This window comes from Microplitis demolitor, chromosome 7, assembly GCF_026212275.2.
Source record: "Microplitis demolitor isolate Queensland-Clemson2020A chromosome 7, iyMicDemo2.1a, whole genome shotgun sequence".
Classification (NCBI taxonomy): Eukaryota; Metazoa; Arthropoda; class Insecta; order Hymenoptera; family Braconidae; genus Microplitis; species Microplitis demolitor.
Window position 1 is genome coordinate 7,439,112 of NC_068551.1, and position 26,898 is coordinate 7,466,009.

Genomic DNA, 26,898 nt, shown 5'->3' on the forward strand with positions numbered 1-26,898 from the left:
ATGGGTGATATCAAAATTATCCGCCCGAAAAAAATATTTTTGAAAAAAAAAAAAAAAAAAAAAAAAAAAAAAATTGAAATATTGAACTTTTGATTTGATTACTATAGCGTGAACGCATTACAAATTTAGAAACAAGATTTGATAATATACATATACATATATATATATATATATATATATATATATATATATGTATGTATCTGGAATCCTGATATCATATAGGAATTATACCCATATTGACAGGAATGCTTATCATATTATGTATGGGTGCCGTCCCTATAATTGACATTTTACAAGGGCTAGTTACCATGTGTTATGGGAACCATCCCCATAATATAATATAATTGTTACCATAAATTTCTCTCTGTGTAGTTTTTGTATTTACTCGTGATGAAAACAAACGTCTTCCTTTTTATTATTATAAAAGATTTGTATTTACGTTTAAGAAAATTAATCACACTTTGCAGTAGTATAATTTTTACATGACTCAGATATTCGATCATACGCAAAACCTACATCACATGCTATAAATTGTGGTCTGCCATTTTTGCAAACAACAACATTCGTACATGCCTCATCTAGCCGTAAAATTTTTTCATTTTCACAAGGAAGTTTTGTCCATTCAGTTGGAATAACATGTGCAGTTCCCTTCTGATCATGGACCACCGATGTCTCTGCAGGAACTTCTTGAATAAGCTTAGTAATATCTCCAGTTACGATTTTTTTCTCGCGCTGTTGATCATTCAGTTCGGGTAGTAGAACCGTAGACCGTTGGTTTCTTATTTCTGACCTTAATCCCCACTGGTTTTGAGGATATGGTCCAGGAGGAAAAGTCACTTGAGGTGGTGGTCGAGAAGGTTCTACTGATTGGAAACCACCAGGACGTAAACTTACTGGCATTAATCCATTTGAGGATGAACTGCTAAACTCATTGGGAAATGAAGTACTTAATGAATTTCCATCCGAAAAACTATCTGAACCATTCGGATTTCCAATTGGGTGTAATAAAACTGGCTCAGGTGTTGCTGCACCTTGACAGTCAACATTGTATGGATAGTCGCAAACACTCACATCCTATAATATAATTTTAGATTTACATATATAATGGATACAAAAAATTATTCGTTTAAGAATAAAGTAATTATTTCAACAATAAATTTTGTTGGGTAGATAAAGATTATACTATGATCCGGAGATGAACGATGTTTGAAGTCATTACTTACATCATTGTAGACCAATCCACGTGGACAGTTGAATTTGATTGGGCTCCCTGCCAAACATATATAGAATTCCGAACAGTTTGTTTGACTCCTATAACGTCCATTAGGATCTGGACATCTTCGAGTGGTCGGTTGTAAAGATGGTTCTGAAAGAATAACATATTCATCATTCTGAGAAGAGATGTAACTTCTTCATTTGTAATACTTCTGATTTTAATTTTTGAAAAAATTCGTCTAGGAATTAAACGACTTTTACAAATATTTAAGGTAATGTTATCTGATTGCTAAAAAGAAGGTAGATTTTTAAAATTAAATGTTTATTTACACTCTACCTTAGACACGGAAAAAAAAATATTGCGCTTATCGCTCACCAACGGAGAGCGACAGTTGTATCGTGATTAGTTCTAAATTGTTACTTGATTTTCACGATATATATATCGATATGGATGAAACACTAGATACTTATTATAATGATCCTATGGATTGTGAATAGACTTAAATGTATAGTGATTGTCAGTTAACGTATCCATATCGTACCAAAACGGATCGTGATTATCGCGATTTCCTTCTCAAGCGCCACCTCTCATAACCAAGTTATTAAACTTTATAACGCATCTCTTGCTAGGACAAAATATCTTCAGACAAAATATTCGTGTGACTAAACATTCTCTAGTAACACGTGTTTGAGCAAGATTCTGGAGTTAGTATCTTGAAGAAAAACCCCTTAATACTAGTGCCTTCTTCTACGCATGTATCTTCCGCAAGATCGTGTATCAAGAAATCTATGCCAAGGTTTGTGTTTGTCTTGCTCATGGTATTATACGCAAGAGTATTAAAGATATCTTGAACACGGTACAATGAAAAAGTGTCTGACGCATTTCTTGCACCAGTATAACTTACAGTAGGTACTTACACATGGCTTGCTCAAGATCTGCTCAAGACTAAGAATTGACCTTGAGCCTTGAGCAGATCTTAAGCAAGCCATGCGCAACTATTTATAAGTATAGTTTTTCTCTCAAAGTGTCTGCAGCAGGACAATTACGTAAAAAAAATACACTAGCACTCATCGGTCTTGAGAGTAGACTTGCTCAAGAATTAAAAAAATTTTTTATATGGGTTTATTGCGTTTTTTGAAAAAACTTCTATATTTTTAGTCGTTTCTTAATTTGAATCAATAATTTCGATTACAAAAAATAAAAAAAAAAAGTATTGGTTAAATTTGCTTTGAAAAGATGGTTCAGTACTATTGCTAGTGTGTGAGTTTATATATTTTATATTTACACACATATAACCTGTGAAAAAAGGTCACTCGATCCGTATTTATTATCTGTAATAATATTTTATTATTTATGTTGTCAGGATTTTTCGGTTAAAGATATTTTGTTCTGAAGATATTTCGTCTAAATACATTTCATCCAAAAGTCATATAGTTGGATTAGCAAGACTTTGCGCTTCTGTTTTTTACCTCCACCATCAAGTTGCAATGTGTTAAGTATTAAATTTAGATGGTGGGGGTGAAAACCGAAAATATCCGAAGCGCAGTCTCGCTAATCCAACTATAGAACCAGCCACACTGCGTAGCAATTATTGACACTCAAAATTATTAGTCAATCACTTGTGTTGCCACTTGATGGCAGCACTACTCGATCTCATACTCATTATTCGAATTTCCAGAATTTATAAATAATTATATGTAATTTTTTTCCTCAATATATTCAATGTGGAAAACTTACTTGGAGTAGGCCCAGGACGGTCACCACAATTAACATTTTGTTCGAAGTCGCATAATCCAGTCATATCATTGAACAGCAAGTTATTGGGACATGGCTGCTCAATGACAATATCATCCCAACAGTTTAAATAATTAGAACAGCTATTCATACTCGGAAACTGTCCCCTAGCAGCTAAACATCCAGGTGGAGGAATCTGTTGTCCGATTTGTCCTTGCTCTTCCGGTCGATCAGCTTCCGATGGCATGTCCGGTTCTTTAGTTTGTCCAAATTGAAAAAGCCCATCAGGTTGATTGGGTCTCAAAATAACGCTCATATTATTTTCTGGAAATCCAGGATAGAATTGACGAACTACGTTCGCTGGAGGCTGATTTGGCGAACTGTTGAATACTGCTCCCATTTCATTTTTTAGGTTTATTTTGTCTGTTTGCTTGTTTAACAGCCGAAACTCATTTTGTTCATCTACTTCCGTGACATCTGCATCTTCCCACGTATTTCCTATAGTTAAGATTTAAATTTTAGAGATTTGTTAAGAGTTTCTTTTCAGTTGATATTGATTATTAAGGCAGTGTCTATATTTCTAATATATTGATTTAATTGATGAATACGACATGAATCAACTGAATAACATGCTTAAATACAACAATCATGCTTTTTTCAGCAATAATCTAAACTTTTGTCACAAAAAAATGTTAATTACAGTAAAAAAAAAAAAATATTTAATATAAATTTTTTTCTTTTTATTTTAATTTGAGAAAAAAAAAATTTCAATTTTTACAACAGAGTTGCAAAAATCTTTTTTTCTTGAATAAAAAAAAAAAAAAATTCTATTAGAGAAAAAACATAAATACCATAAGTGTTTATATCTAATTCGTAAAAAAAAAGTTATTTGCAATACAGTTCATAAATAAAGATGTCAAAAAAAAAGGTTATCGAAGATGTAAGTAACTTTAAAATGTTTAATTTCACCAAATCACCGTATGCATTTTTTGTGCCCAACGATACAAGTCTGAATATCACATACTGCTTAAGAAGAAATTCACTTTTCGTTTTTATTAGAGAACTAAACTAAAGTAAATTTCAAGTCTTCAAAGTGGCTATAAAAGGAATGAATTTTAATAGAAGCATAGATTTAAAAACAAACGTTTTCGAAAAATAATTATGAAAAAAACAATCTTGACAATATTTGTGACGTTCAAAATTGTAAAAAATAATAATAACAGTTATGCATGTTGTTTAAGAACAATGTTAGAAAAATACATTTTTTTCCGAATTTGTGGGGTGGTCCGATTTCCCCTCCCAGATTCATTTTACACATCATTCCCTTATATAGAGGGGTACTACCAAAGCTTAAAAAACAATTTTTTTTTCAATGTATTTCGAACATTTTCCAAAATATCTTTTGTAAATATACAAAAAAATAATTTTTGCACTAAATAAAAATCCTATCTCGATTAAAGACTTAGCTCATTGAAAAATTAGATTTCCTATTTTAATTACACAGAATTTTTTTTTTTACTTTGAGTTTTTCCAACCTGTTATCAGATCGATAGATCAATAGACTAATACTCATTTTTAAAGGAAATTGGCAGCTCTACAAAAAAGGTCTCCAATCATTTTTTAATAAATGTACCTAATCCGTTTGTAAGTTTTTTCAACTTAAAATTCAAAGTATAATAAATTTCAATATTTTTGACTTTTATGGCGAAACTATTAGACATAAGAAAATGTCATAGGACCTTTTCATCACTTAAAAATTTGTCAAAATGTCAATACGCTCTTTAATTATTTGTATTTAAACATCAATTTATTTTAAAAAATCGTGTTTTAATTTTGATTGATTGTAAAAATAAAAATTGTATATTTTTTGCTCAGTTCTTAAAAATCATTGAAAAAAATTAATTTACTTATTCAAGAGACAATCACATATTGTTATATTAAACTTTTATTAAAAATATTCGTCGAATAACGGGATCGTTTTTATCGAAGTTCAGTCAACTATTTCCGAGCAAAAGTTTAAAATATCAATTTGTGATTGTCTTTGAATGAGTACAAAAATTTGTTTCAATACTTTTGAAATAACTTTAAGCAAAAAAATCTATAATTTTTATTTATAGAATTAATCAGAGTCAGAACACGACTTTTTAAAAGAAATTGATGTTTAAATGCAAATAACTAGAGAGCGTATCGACATTTCGAAAAATTTATAAAAAGTAATTTACAGTAGATGAAACAGTCTACTCGAAAGGTCCTATGGCATTTTGTTATAAATCTAATAGTTTTGCCAAAAAAGTCGAAAATATTGAAATTAATTTTACTTTAAACTTTAACTTAAAAAACTTAGAAACGGATGGACTTATTAATAAATGATAAGAAAAATTTTTTTAGAGCTGTCAATTTCCTACAAAAATAGGTATTAGTCTATTGAACTCGTGATCTGTTAACAAGTTAAAAAAAAGTCAAAGTTAGAAAAAAATTTTTAGTGTTATTTAAATAGGAAATCGAATTTTTCAATGAGCTAGATCTGTAATCAAGATAATTTTCTTTCTTGCGCGAAAATTTTTTTCTTTGGTAAACTATAATTTTTTCCGAGAGAACTTAAAAAAAAATGTTACTCTAAAATGACGCACCCTAATATATATATATATATATATATATACTTCCATTTCAGCGACTCGATTAAAATTATATATTAATATTACATCATTTAATTCTATCCCCTTAAAATGGATGAGTGAAAAGTATTGCAAATTATTGGATATTGACTGCAAATCAATCCAAAGTATATCACTGATCGAATTAGTAATATACTTGAGACAGTTTGTGCAATAAATATCCACTGAATTGCAGTACTTTTTACTGATTCATTTTAAGAGAGTACGTTTACCTTCTGGCTGCTTCGGAAAGGGTAGTTGCCTTGCACGGTACTTTAGGTAGTTTCGACTTCTTGTTGCGGCTTCAAGATTGGCCACAAGTATAATTAACATAAGAATGAAAGGTTTCATTGTGTCTCTTCGTCAAATCGCAGATAATGATTTAAAAAAAAAACAGCGTACTTAAATATATATTTGAAATTTTTAGTAATTTCAAAATAAAAACTCTAAATTAGTGATAAAAAAATGACTGATAACTGATATATGCTACAGACAAACTCACATTCTTGGTTCCTTTCCTGATGCTTTATAGACAGAACCTCAGTCGGCAAAGACTTACATAGGGCGACCCCCACCATCGTCATATAAAGAATTTCGGGACACCAATTAAACTTATACAGGACTTCACGGCTATTGCTTGCAGGACGTGCAACTTGTATTTGTTGGTTTATTTTCTACCTACCATCTTCTTTTTGTAGGTACCCAAGTTTGAATTCCACTATATAGTTTATTATGAAGATATATAAATAACAGTAATAAGGTGAATTTTTTTTTCCAATTTCATTGTTATACAGCTGCAAATTTATTGCTTTTCTTGATATACTAAGTGAAATGGTAAATTAACAATTTAAAATTGAAGAATAACTCTTTCAGCGCAGAAATCGTAAAATCCAAAGTAATTATCAAATAATATAATTTGCAGATATTTTTATGATAAACAAGTCATATGAGCAATCGTTCATAAATACGTAAAAAAAAAGAATTGATATACTGAATACAGGAATAAAAATTTTGATAAATCATTTGTGGATGTACTCATACATGCACAGTTGAGAATTCCATGAATTTGTGTGGAAAAATCTGTTGGTAACTTATTTTACTTCGGTCATTTTACACAACCCAACAACAATTAAACTTATATTAATTGCTTTGCTTCAGCTCAACTGAAAACTTGTGTAAGCCAAAAAAAAAATAATTAAAAAAAAAAAATTTCATTCATCAACTGAAATGGAAGTAGATTTCTCATTAAAATAACTAATAATGATAACAATAATAATTACATTGAAATCCATGTGGATTCGTATGTAAATCCGTACTTTAGCTTAAAAATTTCTAACCAGTTATTAGAACGAACTTGATCAAAATAATCACTTAAAAAAAAATCTGGGCATCGGTTGGCCCTGCGGGCCAGCCCCAGAACTTCGGCTGTTTTCAAGTACCAAGAACTTGAAAGTATTATTGGATACCGGTGTTTTCTTATGAGCTTTTCAAATTCAAACACATTATAGTTCAGTATATCAAGATTTATTCGGCAAAAATGGCATGAAATGTTATTTTTTTAATTTTCCGTCATCGAATTTTTAAACTGATTAGATTCTGAAATTAATTTATTCAGTCGTTTTTAAGAAATTTAAAAAAAAAAAATTTTAATTTCTGCGACAACGGTTTCGAATGAACTGATTCTGATGGTTGAGATGGCATTCGAAATGGCTTATGGTTTTAGAGCTGATTAGATTTTGAAATCAATCCATAAGCACATAACAAGTATCCAAAAAAAAACATTTTCGAAAAAATTTTCATTCTTGGAATATCTCCGAACGCACCCTACCGATCAATCTCAATTTTTTACAGTTTGTAGGAATTAATAAGCCGCGTCGAGTGGTATCTTGGAGATCAAAATCAGTTAATCTGTCCAAAAGTTATAGAATATTTACATACAGGCGTACGTACATATGTACATACATACACTCGGACATCATCTTGAAATTAGTCAGAATAGCTCCCTATAGAACGTCGAAAAGTCAAGATCTGTAGACATTCGGTTTTCGAAAATCGGAATGAAACCAATAACTTCCCTTTTTTCTAAAATTTTCTATTTTCTTCACGAGAAGTTAAAAAGTGTATGATAGTTCATAATTATCCATCGAAAACTTTCAACGATATAATAATGGCATTTCTATCATATAACTTGAAATCTTTATTAAAATTAAAGAAATGATCGTAAAACAAAAAATTAAATAAACAAAAATCTAGCTTACTTTATCGGCTTTGATGGATTTCTCACACAATAATGCTAGACATTGCAGTTAGAGAGTTACTGTAGACAAATAACACGGAAGCACCATTGTTTTTTATTTTTAGTAATTTTTGAATGTCCACTGTTTCTACACTAGTCGACGGGTTTTATTTATCTTCGCAATAAGCTGAGATAACCGTTTATAACATAAGCGTACTAAGTTTCATTAGATCCCTCGGAATTATGAGCGTTATCATCACGAAAACGCTTTGTTATGTTACATACGAGTCTCTAACTCGTCATGATTTTTATTTTGTAATGAATTTTACTGCTGTCATGAGGTTTCAAAATTGTTAATACTTCCTTTAAGAAAACTGAATTTTATTCTCTTCGTCAGCTAGAAAAAATTTCTTGACGCTAAAAATTTTTTCTTGACTCTTAAAAATTTTTTTAAAGTGAAAATTTCTTTTGTCATGAAAACAAAAATTTCTTTTGTCAGATAAACAAATTTCTGAGATCTTGTATTTATCAGCTATTCAACGAGATACAAAGATAGATTATTTTTATTCTTTATTACTCAGTCTAAAAATAAAGAATTGGAAGATAAACTTAAATTATACCTCCGAGATAAGTTTTGAATTCCTATAATTTTGCAAGAATAGTTTAACAATTCTCAAGGGTTTTAATCTTGAAAAAGAATCGTCATCGGTGACCAAATAGATAATCTCTCTTGAATGCTAATCCTGTGGCGAAAAATAAACTGTGACCTTGAAAATATTCTGGTTGGTGCAAAACCAGTTTCAATACCGGGTTTCACGTCTCCAAAAGGATAATAAGTGTTGTGATACTCGATTAATGTTACACGGATAACAAGTATATAATTCTGTGACAAAATATATATACATATATATTAGACTAACTGAAAAAATCGACAGGTCTTTTTTTTTTTTTTTTTCAAAATTATTTCGAAAATATTTGTGTCACAAAAAAAATATAGTGTCAATGTCTAAGCAAATAACATCGGAAATTTTTTTTAAAGTTTAGAATTCAAAACTCATCAGCAGATCTATGTTCTAAAAAAGTCAATGATTTTTCGTCTAGAAAATTATATGATCTACAAAAAATGTTTGTTATTATTTTTGGTTAAATTTATTTTTTCAAGAGTTATTCAAAGTCTAAAATAAATTATAGTAAATTACAGTTTCATATGACTTTTTCAGCGATACTATTGGTCTCATCATAAAATTTGATAAGAATTTTTTTGAAGACCCTTTTATTTCTCTTGAATAATCGTTCAAAAACGATTCGAAATTTCTAAAGACTTTTGAGTTATTAACATTTAAATGACAACTTTTTTAAAAAAAATCGTGTTTTTGACATTTTTAATTGTTTATAAGAATGAAAACAATGATTTTTTCAACCCAAAGTTATTTACTTATGACATGATAATTATGTCATAGAAAAGAATAACGTTAATTAAAGACAAAACCATTAATTAGTGTTATTCATCTGTCAGTGATATTTTTTAAACTGTTTATCACCTTTTACAGAAAATTCTGCATAGTAAAATAAAGAACTTTGAACCTGAGCAACGTTTTTTAGCCAAAAAATACAAGTTCTCGTAAAATTTACTTGTTTTTATCAAGAAATTTCTATTGTTCCGATAAAAAATTACCAAAATTAAAAAAAAAAAAATGTAAACCGGTTGACTCCTTGGGCCAGCGCCCTCGAACTTCCTGCTGTTTTCGGGCTCCTTAAACTCAAGGAATTTCAAATAGTTTTTGAAAGATTATTTAAAGGAAATAAAAAGATCTACATTCAAGGTCATCATTTTTTTTGCACGACTTTTATTTTGCACTCCCGGCACTAAATATTTTTTACACTAGAAATTAAATTTTTTTCTATATTAGAAAATAAATTTTCAGTTAGTTTCAACTCTTAATTCCAAAACTAAAATTAAACTAAATAATTTAGAAATTTTTGTATTTAAAAAGCATGAAAATCTTGTTTTTCTTTTTCGATTATCTATTGTTCATAATATACGTTTTTTTCGTATTAAACATAGATTTACGAAACTCATCCCATATCGTATTTTCGGTTCAGTCATTATAGTGGAAGATTCAAGTGGTTCTGGTTTTCTCCCTTTCTGGTTTCAGTTGTGTATTTTATTATTCAAGCATTAACATTGGCCATAAGGAAGTAAAAATAAGGTAAACAAGTACACAATTCTGCATTTCCTGTTTCAGGTCATTCCCCGTTATTTAACCGTTGGTTCGTTGTTTAATCATAAATTTAACAGATTTATAAATTTTGGAAACGCATAATCGATTTCATTATCTGATCTTCCATATTTATACATGTGATTCATTTAATATAAATATTATGGGGTGATTCATTTCCGGTAAAGTTTTTTTTGTACACTCATCAAGCAAGATATTGTTGTATATGTTAATACCAAAATTCCCTCCTAATTTTTGCTCTTTTTTTTAAATCTAAGTAGTTTCTAAATATTTTTGAAGTTTTTCCATTTAAAAAGCATACACGAAAAGAACATTCTACCAAAATTTACGATGCTAACATCATGATCGTGGACTAGACTTTCATTGGCGTCAAATTTTAAATGTCTTATTTCAAAATTTACTATAGTCTTTGTTAAAATTACGATGTTAAATAGTAAAGAATACAATCTACATCGTTATTTTGACAAAGACTATAGTAAATTTTGAAATAAGACATTTAAAAATTGACGCCAATGAAAGTCTAGTTCACGATTACGATGTTAACATCGTAAATTTTGATAGAATTTTCTTTCCGTGTAGAGAATCTGACAATTTTTTTTCAAGTCTCTATTGTTTTAGTCAAATTTAAACTTATCGGTTCGTCGTTTGGAGTATTCTGTAGGCAGTTTAAAACTGCTCGAAATTTTCCGCAGTCATTTTATTGTGACTCTAATTGTGTGTGTGTGTGTTTTTTTTGTACTAGTTCTGAAAGACATTTTTCTAATAACAACCTGACTAGAAATTTTTAGGTGAGATCTATTGGGTTGCTGTATTGGGGTCCTGTATAGGGATGTCACGCAAAGACCTATTGGGCCCCAATAGGGACATCCTCAAGAGATCCAATTAGGGCATCCCTGTTAGGAACCATTAAAATGCGAAAAAAAAAATAAGATAATTTTAAATAAATCGGAACTGTCATCTAATATTCTAGGAGTATTTTTTAGAAGAAGTGTACATGATTTACATTGATGAAAAAATCACGATGGCTGTTGGGTTCGAACCTTCATCCTTCCGACTCAAAGTCTTTAAAGTTATTCATTGCGCTGACCCATGTATGTGATCGCGCGAGTGTAAATAGTATATCTATTATGATATCAAAGAATAACAGATGAAGAAACGAAAAATGATGTTCGGAGTGCATAGAAAAAATTATCAGCTACCTTTAACCCTTAACCCGTCAGCACTTACATGAGCTTTCCGGTAATCTTTACTCTCGTGATGAGAGATTTGCTCACGGTCTATGCGCATGCGTCTAACATCTCTTGTTAGAGGGATAAGTTTAAATGTGACGAAGTATATCGAGTGTGGTCGTACAGCTACTCACTTACGAAGGCACCCGAACTGGTCCGAACGTTACCGAAAGAAAATTTTTTTTTGTTACACCTACAATCCCGTGATGAGAAGAATGCTCACAACTTCCGACGCGCATGAGAGAAATATTTTTTTATAAATTATATATAATATTAAGGCATTTCAAAAGTTCGTAATTTGGAAATAGATAAAATTACTCGAAGGTAGAAAAAATTTGATCTACCCTTTCGATTTGAAAAAAAAAGTTATCATTGTTTTAAATCGAGCATGAGCAAAATGCTCATGACGTGAGTGCTGACGGGTTAACGGCCACACGGGGTAACTCCCTTTTTTTTAAGTTTTTTGACCAATTTATTCGAAAGTTATAAGACTTCTAATTCCACTCTTTTTTGTAACCTGGGGTGACTAGTCACCCCATGTGGCCGTTAAGGGTAAAAAAAAAATATTTTTTTTTGCGGCCAAAATGGGGTACCCCCTAAAAAAGGTGGAGAAATTTTTTTCATTTTCAGATTGGGTTTTCCCACTTAGATCCCACACAGAATCCAATGAGGATAAATGACAATAATTTGTTTATTTTCACGTTGGGTTTTCCCACTTAGGTACCACTCGGGCCCCAATTGGGAAATATTGACAATAATTTTTAATTTTTACATTGGGATTTTCTATACTTAGGCTCCACTTTGAACCCAGTTGGGAAATACTGACAATAAATTATCTTATTTTTATTTGGGATTTCTGATTGGGCCCTCGTGGGGATTTCCCTATTGGAAATGCCACATTGGGGCCAAATAGGGTCCAGAAACATACAGTGAGCATTTCTACAGTAATTTCTAGTCGGGAATTTGAGTTGGTTGTTTATAATAATTAAATACCAGAATTTACAATTGAAATGAAATTATCAATTTCATTAGAAATTTGATTTTCTACGAAGTAAAGGGCCTTTTAGTTAAGTGATTCCAGTTCTTCGTTCGAGTAATATAGGAGTTTTATTAATTTCAGAAATAAAATATTTTAAAAAAATTCGACCAAATGCCTTTTAATTAGGTAGATTTTTAAAAATCTAACTTTTTTATTTGTTCTCATGATCGATTTTTCAAGGAATTTTGTCATAACCTATCATAATTGGTTGAGTAGGGTTCAAAAATACCACTCGTTAAAAAATTTATATATGTATTTTGTCATCACGATTACGCCTACAATTCTTTTCGGATCCTAATTAAATTTTCTACACTCATTCTACAGACGATTATCACGATTTAGTCCCAAGATGGGCTTTGTCCGTCGATTAGTTTAAAAGTTATAGCTGTTTGAAATCAAATTCTATTCATTGTTAAAGTTCATAAAACTTTAAAACTATATAAAACTGGCACTGGCGGGCGAAACGCCATCGTTAGGGTTACCGCAACAAACGGGCAAGGAGTTGCCAGATTAATCTCCGTGACGACAAATGATTTCCCAGTAGTTACAAGTACGCAGCATCAGCACACAGGTACCACAGCAGTTGCAACGACAGTAACAAGCAGGCATCATGCCAGAAGTCATGAACGCAGTCCCTAGAAGTATAGTTTATCAGTTATCAGTATAGTTTTATATAGTTTTAAAGTTTTATGAACTTATACTGATAGACAATTTTCGTAAAAAGGAACTTAAAGCTTGTTTAATAACCTTTAATTTTCTACCTTAAACTCTATATTTCAAACATTACTTCCAATAGTTTGATGGTCTTGAAAGTTTGAATCGAATAAAAAAATCTAGAAAAAATGTTTTTCATTCCGAAAAACTTCTATATTTCTTATTAAAATTTAATTCCACTACACGGAAAGAAAATTATGGGAAGTGTTCCTATGCATTATGGGAATAGTTGTCATAATAGTATAAGAACTGTAGCCATACTATTATAGGGATGGTTCCTATATATTATGGAAACCATTCCTATAATAGTATTACAAATCCAATGCCATTATGGGAACCATCCCCATGATATCATTAAAATTTTTTTTGCAAAATAGTGTAGAAATTTTTAAAACTTGAAATTTTATCGAAATTTAAACTTAAATAAATAAATAATTTAAATAAATAAATAAATAAATTTAAATTTCCAAACTTAAAATTTTTTTGAATGTTCTGCGCTGACCAAAAATTTTTGTTAAAAATTTTGATGTTTTTTGCCAAGTACGAAATTTTTTTTCAATGTTTAAATTTTTGTTTTTATGTTTAATAATATTTCTGTGGATTGTAGAAAAGATTTCGACACTTTTCTTTAAATTAATCGGCAATTGATGATTAGAGATGATTAAAAATGAATAAATTTTTAATCGCTTCTAATCTCCATGTGGGATCAGAAATTACAATATTATTTTATGATTAAAGACGATCAATGACGATTAAAAATATCAAATCGTCATGAATCATCTTTAATCGTAAAATAATATTGCAATTTCTGATTCCACATGGAGATTAAAAACGATTCATGACAATTTGAAATTTTAAAAATAATGATTCAAAGAAAAAATTTAAAAAAAAGACCTGGGATATCCGTCAGTAGATATGGATGTTTGGGAACAAAAAATCTTACGAAATACACAACCGATTGACCTATTTAATTTTTTATTACATTTGATTGCTTAAACAGAAGAATCCTTCTAAAAATTACTATCTAAAAATTTTTTGGTTTAATTATATTTAAGAATAACTTAAAACTGGCAATACATGAAAAAATTTAGCTGCCATTTTTTTTATCATTATTATTTTTTTCTTTTTAATACTTTCTTGCATATAGAAGTGCCATATATTCGTCACTTTTTGAATGAGCAAGTGAGTTGTGCACGTTTAGATGTTTCAATTGTTTCTTATTCTAATCAATTTAACAATTAAATTTTTCGGTACATTATAAAAAAAATTATCTATATTCTAATTCTTATTCTAATATAAAAAATAAATTTCAAATATCGATTGCCAACGTCAAAACATTTTTCAAATAGACATTAGTAAAAAAAGTTAACAAGTTATAAAATCCTCAGTACAACATAAGTTAAAATATGATTGATGAATATCAATTTTTTTTTTGATATTTGTAAAATTAAGTAAAGCCTTAAACTCACTACATAAACTGAAGAAATTTTCGCGAAAAATCAAATTCTTATCTTCCAATATAATTATTAAAATAACTATATAGTAGACTGATTTTAAAAAATCGACAATTTTTTTTTTAAATCCCGCATTGAGATATCCTCAGAGTACCGAAAAAAGATGTTTGTAAAAACCAAAGTTTTTAATTTCAAGATTAAGAGGTTACGCATCGCAGATTTATATTTTTCGTTTAAATAACACGGTAAAAAAATTTTTTTCTTTTTTACCATTTTCTACTTCACAAACCAATCAACAGATTTTTATGTGCACTAACTATTTTTGCAGGGAATTGAACGTTCGACAAAAAATGTTCCTTATCAGTTTTTGAGAAACTCATCTATTCAAAAATTATTTGAGTTTGAAGTCCAATTTATAGCAAATTTTGAAACCTTTCACTTTTCCGGCGAAACTATCAGACTTACTACAAAATGTCATAAAAGCTTTATTGTAGGTAATTTTATTTCTGACAAATTATTACATTTTATTATATTTTATATTAAATAAAATTTATTTAATATAATAATATTAAATAATTTGTAATAATTATTTAATAATAAGTTAATTAATTAATAATAAGTTTGTAATAATTTGTCAAGAATAAAATTACCTACAATAAGGCTTATAGGACATTTTGTGATTAATCTGATGTTCACCGGAAAAGTGAAAAGAACTCAAAATTTACTGTAAATTGGACTTCAAACTCAAATAACTTTTGGGTTTCTCAAAAACTGATAAGGGACATTTTTTGTCGAACGTTCAATTTCCTGCCAAAATAAGGTACCGGTGGGTAATAAGGCCTAGCTAAGGAAGATTTTGAATAGAATCGAAAACATTGGCTTTAATTATCGAAATGTATCATTAGTCTTTATTTCAATACATCAGCCATAAAATGTAATGAAGTAAGGTAAAAGCTCCTATACCTGCTCAGTACCATTAGTCGCTCACTTTAACTGTTTAAGGCATTTTTTAATAATTTTTATAAAAAAAAAATTACAACTAAAAATATTATTATTGATAAATAATTATTTATGAATCTAAATATATTGAAATATCATGTATCAAGTTATTTTATAATAGATTATAAATTTAAATTAAGTGACTGTTTTCAAAATCGCGCTCAGCCGGACATTTTTTACTTTAACGTTCGTTCGTTAGATTAAATTTAGGTTACGTCAAATTTTTTAAGAATTGTTATAACTATATCTTATTAAATACATTTTTAAAATTCATGAAATTTTATATTATAAAATAATAAAGTAGTATAATTTATAAATTATTTTCCAAATCAATAAACTTATCATAGTTTGATTGATATTGTCTGTGAGCGACTATAGGGCCATGTGTTGATCGAGTAATGACAACTTTTAATGAGCGACTATGGGTACACTCAAGGACCTTATTTAAAAAATTAATAATAATTAATTATCAACATTATTCTTCAAACTAAACTTTTATTCTAATACTCGAAACTTAAAAAAATAAGTATAAAAAAAAATATGATTTTTCATTTTATTTATTAATTTATGTTGAGTGATTTAATCTAACTCCAATCAAAAGTGAGCGGATATAGGGGCTTTTACCTTAATGGTAATTTTTACCATAAACAAAAAAAAAATTATACTTTTAAAAAAACCATACGAATAGGCCTTTCTTTACTACGGTAGAGTAATAAGGCCTACGGGTTAAAAAAACTGGAATAGTTTAATTATACTTAATAAAATTGGTATTAGAGATGAATCATCACTTACATTTAGCAACAATACTTTTTTAAAGACAGAAGACTGAATTATTTTGTTCAACAGCACTTAAAACTATCAGTATCCTTTTTAAGAGTCAGAAGACTAAATTGTTTTTTATAATTTCTTCTGCGCTACAACAACATATGACGGATGATGAAATAGAGAAAATAGGGAACGTGGTATCGGGACTCTATAAATTTGTCGTAACATCTCTATGCAAGACCCTTCTACTACAGTAGTCTCTAGCGGAGGTGATTATTTTAAATATCATTTCTATAACTTAAGCTTTATTACCCGACAGGCCTTATTACCCGCAGGTATTTAGTGCACATTAAAATCTGTTGACTGGTTTGTGAAGTAGAAAATTTTAAAAAAGAAAACAATTTTTTTATCTTGTTATTTAAACGAAAAATACAAATCTACAATGTGCGACCTCTAAATATTGAAATTAAGAGCTCTAGTTTTTACAGGCGTCTTTTTTCGGTACTCTTAAGATATCCCATTGCGGGATTTAAAAAAAAACAATTGTCGATTTTTTTTAATCAGTCTATACTATGTAGCCTATTTTGATCTCACGAAGTCTATTCTAGTACCTTTTAAAGCTGGACCGTATCTAACAAATTCTCGAGTTTTAGATTCCTCTTAATTCATATTAACTAATTATCATTACAGCGAATGTTTAGTTTCCGGAAAAATGCATAAGACGAACTCCTTCGACAGATTTTTATTACTCAAGTCCTATAAATATTTAAAACGAAATTTAATTAGAAATATAAAATTCGAGAATTTGTTAGCTACAACCGAGTCTTAAGCGCTATAAGAAATAAACTAATCAATAAAAAATAAAGTTACACTGAAAACAGAGTGTGATTATCGTTCCCATTGAAAGCATTGTTAGTAGTAAATAGTTATCATAACAAAAAATATATTATTAAATTGACATGTATTGTTAAATTGCGGCATTAACAATCTTCAATTTTAATTGAAAGTATTTTTAATTCAACCATACGCGTTGTGTATATTCACCATACTTGGCATCGCTACTCTAACGATTCATAATAGATGGCTATAGCTTATGTAGTAAAATTCGCTTCGGCAGCCATGCTGCATACATCACGCTTTATGCGGCTACCAATATCCCTGATTAAGAAAATTGATAAGGTAAGATTTTAATGTTTTTTAACTTTTTCAATAAAAATTAAAAGTATTTGAAATGATTAAAAACATTTTTAGTGATTGAACACTATTTGAAATATTTGACAATTGTAACATTTTGACATCTGATCAGATCTAACAAAGTAAATCTGGCCAGATCTTTAAATTGTCTCTATCTGGTGAGATCTGGCCAGATCTGATCATATACAATTATATATGGTCAGATCTGAACCTTTTTTCCCGGGAATCCCTATTAAAAAAAATATTGAATTGCGAAAAAAAAAAAAAGATAATTTCAATTCAATCCGAAATGTAATCTGATATATTCGAAACGTTACTTAGAGGAATTATAAATAATTTTAATTAATGAAAAAATCCCCGTCACTGCTGGGCTCGAACCTGCATCCTTCCGATTCAAAGTCTTTGATGCTATCCACTGCGCTGACCCACGTATGTGATCGCGTGAGTGTAAATCACTAGATACGAACAATTTTCAATAATAATACAATGCATACATGATTATATCTGAGCGGATATAATAAGATCTAATTGTGTCTAATGTTGTGTTTAGTTTAGATGAAGTTATATTTGATCAGATCTCACAAGATACACGCAGATCTGACCAGATATAAACAATTTTCTATAAATTCAAGACGAATACATAATTATATCTGAGCAAATATAATACGATCTGATTGTATCAAATGTTGTACTTAGTTCAGACGTAGTTATATCTGATCAGATCTTCCAAGATATTCGCAGATCTGACTAGATATAAACAATTTTCTATAAAAATAAGACGTATACATGGTTATATTTGAGCAGATATAATGAGATCTGATCATATCTAAATATTAGATCTGATCAGATATAAATAGATCTGCCGAGATATAATTTGATCTGATCAGATATAAATAATTCTGCCAAGATATAATTTGATCTGATCAGATATAAATAATTCTGCCAAGAAATAATTTGATCTGATCAGATATAGTTATATCTGGTCAGATCTTAATCATTTTCCCCGGGTCTGTATAAAATAGAATTCAATTATTATCAAATGATTGAAAACTATTAAAAAAAAAATGATTGAAAACTATTTTTAAAAAAATTTATACTTTTGAATCATTCCAAATCTTTCAACAATTAAAAAATTCCGCTATGATTTAGTGGTTACAAATGATTGTGAAATAGAAAATCGAAATTATTGAATAACGGGTGATTTGGAACTTTGCAAAAGGATTTAATGCTTAAAAACTCGTAGAATTTAAAGCTTATGGAAAAAGTATAGCGTATTAAAACTTTTTTTTTTTAAATTTTTCACAAATCGCTTTTCTTAATCAAGGATAGAAGACGACGTTATCACAGTTTTGTGTGCTCTGTTTCAAAGTAGTTCGTATTAACTTATAACTTCACTACGTGCATCAACTTCGCTAGTATAATTTATTGATTATCTTGCAATCACTAGTAATTGAATTCGCTTATAAATTATAATTAATTTTTAGTAAATATCTCAACTTTTGAAGCAAATACTCATTGATGATATGCAACAATTCGGGATATAAAAATACTTTAAATCTTGTTTTAGCTTTGAATGTTGAATTCGCTATCGCGCTCACTAAATTTACGTGAGTGAACATTAAAAATTATAGGCAAAGCCATAGGATGACTAAAAACTTAACATACTTTTATGGTCTATTCCATAACTTTTATCATTGATGCGTATTTATAACTGTGTAAAAATTTTAAATTCTAAAACCCTAATTATTATACAGAATACGAATTGAGCTGTTGTTGCTACTAATTGACATAGTTGACTCCATTAAGTCGTGATCACTTATTTGTGACGGTGGTATTGTTGAACTTGCACATTCCAAAAATGGTGGTGATACATTCTTTTGAAATTGACCGGAGACGTTTCCTACAGGCTTATAAGTTGCTACCACAATAATTTTACCGCTCCGACTCCGGGCTTTGCCGACTCCAAAATATTGGCTGCTAGACCATATCAACTGGGTAAAGTGACCTGTACATACAAAATGAATAGTATATATATTTTAAGGCCAATGATTGTACGATTTCAACAAATGATCTATTGAAAATTTGATCTGAATAAATATATGTAAGGGATGATGGGGTAGAAAGGCACCTTTAAACTGATTATTACTTTTTATGGCTTTTAACCATCAAATCACTTTACTTTTAATCTGAATTACGGTAAATTAAGGGAATTCGCCGTAATTTACAGTATTCGGAAGAATCACGGCCTTTTACGGTAAGATACAGTAATTTTCGGTAAAGTACAATATTCTACGGTAAGCATACAGTACTCTTTGGCAAAAATACGGTATATCACAGCGAAAAAACGGTATTTTTATCGTGAATTTGAAGTAAGACTGAAGTGAATCCGAAATTAAAAAAACCCACGGCGCTTACATTAAAAATGACGTAAATTATGGTAAATTGCTGTATTTTACCGTAATTCGGTGTAAAATACCTTAAATTACTGTATATTACTGTAAAATGCGGTAAATTGCCGTAATTTGGATCTGTGAGGGCCTCACACATATCGATTTTAGAGCTCGAAAAAATTGGGATGTTTTGATAAAGGAATCTTCGAATGATTTCAGGATGTCGAATATCCTCAGTAAGATGGGTAAAAGTTAAGTATTTAATCTTTAGTAAAATTAATTGTATATAACCTGTGTTAACGTTAGTATGTAAAATGTCTGATTCTTTAAAAAAATTGTAGTGTTTGACACCGGAATACCAATATGAAGAGACATCTTGACCACCCACATCTCCGGACACCGGTCCACCTGGCCGGCAGTAGAGATTTTGTCCAACTTCTCGATCGTTTCGATAGTAGAATGTATTCGTATGAGCCAAATGATTAGCCCAAGTTTGCGCATATTCACACAACTAAAAGTAGAAAAAATGATAATGATACCAGTGCGTTTTATTTTCCTATCCGAGTCGAAAAATTAGATCTGTTTCAAAATAAATGATAAATTAAAATATGTTTTATTGAATTTAGGTTTTTGAATCATATTTGTTTTATATGCATAGTTATTTCAATCTGTTTTCGTCCGTACTATTCCCTATCCAGGTCAATATCAGACTTGTTTTCATATTATCTGTATTTAACCGCTTTTAGATTAAAAACATACTTTTTTGTTATAATAATTAGTCTGTGTTCAAATTTTTGAAATGTTGCGTCACGGGGATTAGTATAATAGTTAGACTTATATAAAATCTACTAATACATTTCAAAAATTTCAATAAATAAATGGTTAAATCAATGAGTTGTATAATGAAAATTAAAGGTAATCGCGCGAGCTCTCAGGTGGAACTAACAAGAATGGGATATCTCATTTCGTTTAAAAGTTACATCCAGTCAAATTGATAAAATAATTTTTTTTGAAAAATTTCTAAAAATCATAACTTTCAAACTTATGAGCCGAATTGGCTCATTTTCGAACTCATCCAAGGTAATCGTCCATATAATAATTATACTTTCATTAAGATGGATGTAGAATTGTCGACGCTATTTTGGGAGACTGGCGCTTTATATCCTTTATTTTTTCACCAATAGTATTTTTGGAATCTACGTGACCAAATTAGATAGAAAATGTTAAAATTTGTGTAAAGTTGCGTAATGAGGACAAATACAATAGTTCGATTTTTAGAAAATCTACTAAAATTTACTATATGGGTAACTACTCTCCGAGATCTTAGACTCTCTGATTTTTTAAGCCAAATCAAAGTGTCTTCATTTGAACAACTATGTAGCTATTATAATTTTTATTGGGCTATATAGCTCAAAAAATAAATATTTAATTACCTTCGGTGCCATTGTTAAAGGTCGAGCATTGTGTCGCTGTCTGTAAACGTTGTGCCAACATAAACATTCTGTAATAAATTCACTATCCCTCCAATTTGTTTCAAAGTCACTTAGGTCATAAAATATATTCATTGGACGATTCAACAAAATCTATAATAACAAAAACATACGTACTGTATAAATATCGAAGAATTTTGAAGATTCTTATCATTTAAAATTATATCACAATGAAAAAATTTCATCTGAGATGACAAACATATGAGATCGCGGGAAAAAAGTTATATATAATTATTGTGGTCATCAAGTTTGCAGCGGAAATTTGTTTAACTTCCCGCTGAGAAAATTAAACATTATCAAAAAAAAGGGAAGTTATTGGTTTCGGTCCGATTTTAGAATATCAAATTTCTATCAAATCTTGACGTTTTGAGGTTCTAGGAATCTATTCTGACTAATTTCAAGATGATATCCGAGTGTATGTGTGTACGTACGTACGTATGTATGTAAATGTATATAACTTTTGAACGAATGAACCGATTTAGATCGTTAAGGTGTCATTCGACACGGCTTGCTAAATGCTATAAGCCGTGAAAATTTGAACTTAATCGGTAGGGTGCGTTTGGGAATATTTAAAAAATGAAATTTTTTCAAAAGTGTTTTTTTAGATAACTTTTAATTTGCCCGATGGATCGATTCTAAACTCTAATCAGCTCTGAAGCTTTGTAAGTCACGTCGAATGACACTTCAACTATAAAAATCGGTTCATTCGTTCGAGAGAAGCTGTTGTCGAAAGAATTAAAATAAAATATTTTTTTTTTTTTGAAATTTCTCAAAAACGACCAAATTTATCAATTTCAAAATTTAATTAGATCTAGATCTCAATAAAACACGTCGATTATCACCTCAAATATCGCAATATGTTTATTCGTTCTAGAGATATCGTTGGAGAAAAAAACTGGACATCGGTTGACCCTGTAGGCCAGTCCCAAAGCTTCCCGCTGTTCTTTGAGCTCGAAAACATTGTTGTGAATAAACTTTCGAGCTCTTCGAGCTCGATATTATTTTTCCATGCCATTGTTTTCTTATGAGCTTTTCGAGGTCAAACACATCGTAGGATATTATGTCATGATTTATCCGGGGAAAATGACACAAAATGTTATTTTTTGAACTTTTCGACATCGAGATCTTTTAAACTAATTAACAGATTTTGATGTTCAATATAGAAATCGGAGCGTTTTATTGAGTTTTCAAGTTAATTAAATTTTGGATATGATTAGAGCAGTCATTTTAAAGATATTCGCGAAAACCATTTTTGGCCATTTTTTTTTCTCTAACGGTATCTCTCAAATGTATTGACCGATCGAGACAGTTGAGGTGGCAATCGATGCGTTTTATCAAATTCTTAAGCTCATCAAATTTTGAAATTGATTTATCGAGTCGTTTTTGAAAAATTTCAAAAAAACTGCAAAAAAAAAAAACAATTCTTTGTTAACGGTTTCTCTTGGACGAATGAACCAATTTTTAAGGTTGAGGTGGTATTCGACGCGGCTTATGAAGCTCCAGAGCCCAGTTGATCTTGGAATCAATCCATCGAGAACATTACAAGTTATCCAAAAAAAAAAAAACATTTTTGAAAAAAGTTTATTTTTGGAATATCTCCGAACGCACCCTACCTTGTCGATCAAAATCAGCATCATCATCCATTCAAAAGTTACAGACTATTTACATACGTACGTACGTACATACACACATACATATATTTGGACATCATCGTGAAATTAATCAGAATAGCTTCCTAAAACCTCAAAATCTCAAGATCTCTTAGAAATTCGATTTTCGAAAATCGGATCGAAACCAATAACTTCCTGAATTTTTGAAAATTTTTAATTTTCTTAGCGGGAAGTTAAAAATAGATTAAAATTATTAAATAATAATGAAATAATGTATCTGAAGATTGGAACGTTTTTCGCGCAATGAAAATGAAGAAATTGATGTAATTCAGCTGCTTAAAGATGACTTAAGGAGTTAGTAAGTGTGGATACAATTTTGGCTGACATACTAACACCTATACGAAACATTTTAGAAATGTAGATCCAATGGATGTTTTACTTTGCATTTTCTGTTTTTATTTACGTTCTACGAAAAACGTTCTGATCTTCAGGTACATATAAAATATAAATTAAATGAAAGTAATTATTAAAAACAAAATGAGCGATTGAGACATACACTTAAAAAAAAACTTACTTTTCTTAGAAGTTCAGGTCTATTATCCAAGCTTTCATGCTGGTTATTATTCAATTGAGTTAGTTTTGCCGTGGTTAAGCCTTCGGAGCCAGTTGACTGATAAGCTTTGAAGAGTTCCGACCTTTCTACCAGTTTCTGTAAATTTTCTAATACTTGTGCCTCTTCTCGTTTTCGTGAAGGAGGCCAATTCGGTCGAACTGTATGAATAAAATTGATGACTGGAAAATCCTGCAACACCCACACATATCCCAGATAGTCGCACCAGCTAAATATTCTTACAATCAATTGTGCAACTTGTCTGAACTTGAGCATACATTTGCCTATTTTTTGCTAGCAATGAATAACTATGTAACTCTAAAAATATGAAAAAAAAGTATTTGCAAGTTTGTACTAATTACAATGATACTATATTACCTTAATTCTAAAAATTGTTTAATTTTATGATTTGTCTTAAAAAATAAAACCATAAGATATAAAATTCTAATAAATGCATAAGAATAGGCTTACAGCTTTATTTGTGTACTCTGGCTGATGAAAGCAAACCCTTTATAATAATACTAAAGTTGGACCACTAGACACAGTCAATAATTTAAAAAAAGAAAGCATTTAAAGCATTTTATTCGGTCTCATCATTTATGCTAGCCCACACCTTTGATGGTTGAAATACGCTGTTATTCATTACATTTGATTCCAATAATGCAGCCTGACTGAGAAGACGACGACTTGGTAAACGATTACGATTTATTATCTCCTTTTGTGTCGCGTATTCCGTGAAATAACTCTCATTAACAATATCTTGATTGTGCAGAAGTTCAATAGTTTCTTCTACTGATGTAACACTCATTTCGATAGGTTTCATGAAAGTAAGACTAAACTTAACTTTCAGCCTCTAATTTCCATTCAAACACATTTCACCTAGGAAGTCACTTCACTACTGGTGCTGCTGCAAACCTCTAGCTCATATTCACATCTCACCCTCTTCACACCCCAATATATCCCTACCTTTTTCTCATTTTATTATTATATGAAACATCTCACTTTCGAGTATTGAAGCAAGGGTATATATACTCAAGCAACGCGCATGTCGTCTGATTTCTATACTGTTTTACTTCTGTCCGATAATGTTTATACTGAACTTGGTAGAAATTCAGATCTATATAATTCCATCTCAGGCTTTTTTAACTTCCCGCTAAGAAAATTGTAAATTTTCAAAAATTCGGGAAGTTATTGGTTCCACCCCGATTTTCGAAAATCGAGTTTTCATCAGATGTCGACGTTTTGAGGTCCTAGGAAGCTATTCCGACTATTTTCAGAATGGTTTCCGAGTGTGTGTATGTATGTGCGCGCGCGCGCGTGTGTGTGTATGTATGTGTGTGTGTGTGTGTGTGTGTGTGTGTGTGTGTGTGTGTGTGTGTGTGTGTGTGTGTGTGTGTGTGTGTGTGTGTGTGTGTGTGTGTGTGTGTGTGTGTGTGTGTGTGTGTGTGTGTGTGTGTGTGTGAACGCTCTATAACTTTTTAACTAATGAATCGATTTGGATGGTTAAGGTGGCAATCGAAAGAGCTTGTTGGCCATCAACTTTGCGAATTATTAAAAAAAGAAAATTTTTAACTTCCCGCTAAGAAAATTGTAAATTTTCAAAAATTCGGGAAGTTATTGGTTCCACCCCGATTTTCGAAAATCGAGTTTTCATCAGATGTTGACGATTTGAGGTCCTAGGAAGCTATTCCGACTATTTTCAGAATGATGTCTGAGTGTGTGTATGTATGTACGCGCGTGCGCGCGCGCGTATGTGTGTGTGTGTGTATGTATGTAAACTCTTTGTAACTTTTTAACTAATGAATCGATTTGGATAGTTGAGGCGGCAATCGAAAGAGCTTGTTGGCCATCAACTTTCCTGAAAATTTTAGATCATTCGATCCAGTAGACTCAAAAATATATGCGAATTACGAAAAAATAAAATTTTTTTTTTAGTTTTTTAGTGATTTCTCAGAAACGACTCAAACGATCGACTTCAAAATCTGATTAGCTCTAGAATTTGATAAAAGGCGTCGATTGCCACCTGAAACATCTCAATCGGTTAATTTGTTCAAGAGATATCGCGGAAGAAAGATATGGTAAAAAACGGTTATTTGCAAATATCTTTGAAATAACTTAACCAAACATTTCCAAAATCTGATCAGTTCTAGAACTCAATAAAATTCGTCGATTGCCGCTTCAACCATCAAAATCGGTTCATTCGTTCGTGAGATATCGTTGGAGAAAGAAATGGTGAAAAACGGTTTTTTCTAAATATTTTCGAAACGACTGACGCGATCGATTTCAACTTTTAATCAGCTCTAGAACTCAATAAAACGCGCCGATTGCCACGTCATCTATCAAAATCGATTGATTAGTTCAAAAGATATCGGCGTTGAAAAGTTAAAAAAATAACATTTTATGTTATTTTTTCCGGATAAATCAGAATATGACGTACTAAAATGTGCCTGATATCATACCAACTCATCTTTTTTATGGTTTCTTTCGATTATATAATGTCATCGAACTTGGTTTTTAGTTTAAATCATATTATCAACAAAAAAAATCGATAAAACGTAGTTTTTAATATTTTTATCGGATATTTCATATTTTATCGTTTCTTACATGAGTCAAAACTCATTTAAATCTTGATTTTGATCCCTGACATTGATTTCTGCCTCAGTACACTTATTTTATTGAACATAATCAGGAATTAAATTTTAAAAACTGCTTCATTAATGATTTTCGATTCTTAAATTTTCAAATTTCAGCATAACAAATAACTTGTTAGATCTTGAAAAGATTGTAAAAAAACAATTGCATGTGATAGCATTTTCGAGCTTGAAGAGCTCGAAAATATATCTACACTAATGTTTTTGAGCTCTTTGAGGTCGAAAACAGCGGGAAGTTTTGGGGCTGGCCCGCAGGGCCAACCGACGCCTAGATTTTTTTTTTAGTTTTTTTTTATTTCTCAAAAACGGCTTGAACAGGCGACTTCAAAATTAGCTCCACAACTTAATAAAACGCGTAGATCGCTGCCTCAATCATCTTAATCGGTCAATGCATTCGAGAGATATCGTTATAGAAAGAAATAGTGAAAACCGGGTTTTTCTAAATATCTTTAAAACGGCTGAACCGATCGATTTCAAATTTTAATTAGCTCTAGAATTCAATAAAACGCGACGATTGTCACCTCAGACGTCAAAATCGGTAAATTAGTTCAAAAGATATCGGCGTTGAAAAGTTCAAAAATGACCGTTTTTGTTATTTTTTCCGGATAAATTGAATTATAATGTGCTAAAATGTCTCTGAAATCATACGAACTCTTCCTTTTTGTGGTCTCTT

General features: G+C 30.3%; 2 protein-coding genes across 3 annotated transcripts; both read right to left on the bottom strand.

The window, feature by feature from the left end:
* Positions 1–206: 206 nt before the first annotated feature.
* On the bottom strand, positions 207–7,940 carry LOC103573857 (uncharacterized). 2 transcript variants are annotated; one of them, XM_008553103.1, is made up of 4 exons: positions 7,863–7,940; positions 2,954–3,448; positions 1,224–1,366; positions 207–1,074 (listed from the first exon to the last, which is right to left on the bottom strand). In XM_008553103.1, the coding sequence occupies exons 2-4, from the start codon at positions 3,348–3,350 to the stop codon at positions 451–453; spliced, it is 1,164 nt and encodes a 387-aa protein (XP_008551325.1). In that variant the 5' UTR covers positions 3,351–3,448; positions 7,863–7,940; the 3' UTR covers positions 207–450. The 2 variants fall into 2 exon arrangements, with proteins under 2 accessions (XP_008551325.1, XP_008551324.1); XM_008553102.1 differs by lacking the exon at positions 7,863–7,940 and adding an exon at positions 5,838–6,106.
* A 10,755-nt stretch (positions 7,941–18,695) lies between these two features.
* LOC103573858 (uncharacterized) lies at positions 18,696–24,418 on the bottom strand. Its single transcript, XM_008553105.1, has 5 exons — positions 24,188–24,418; positions 23,539–23,766; positions 21,298–21,447; positions 20,156–20,375; positions 18,696–19,479 (listed from the first exon to the last, which is right to left on the bottom strand). The coding sequence occupies exons 1-5, from the start codon at positions 24,395–24,397 to the stop codon at positions 19,214–19,216; spliced, it is 1,074 nt and encodes a 357-aa protein (XP_008551327.1). The 5' UTR covers positions 24,398–24,418; the 3' UTR covers positions 18,696–19,213.
* Between the last annotated feature and the right edge of the window lie 2,480 nt (positions 24,419–26,898).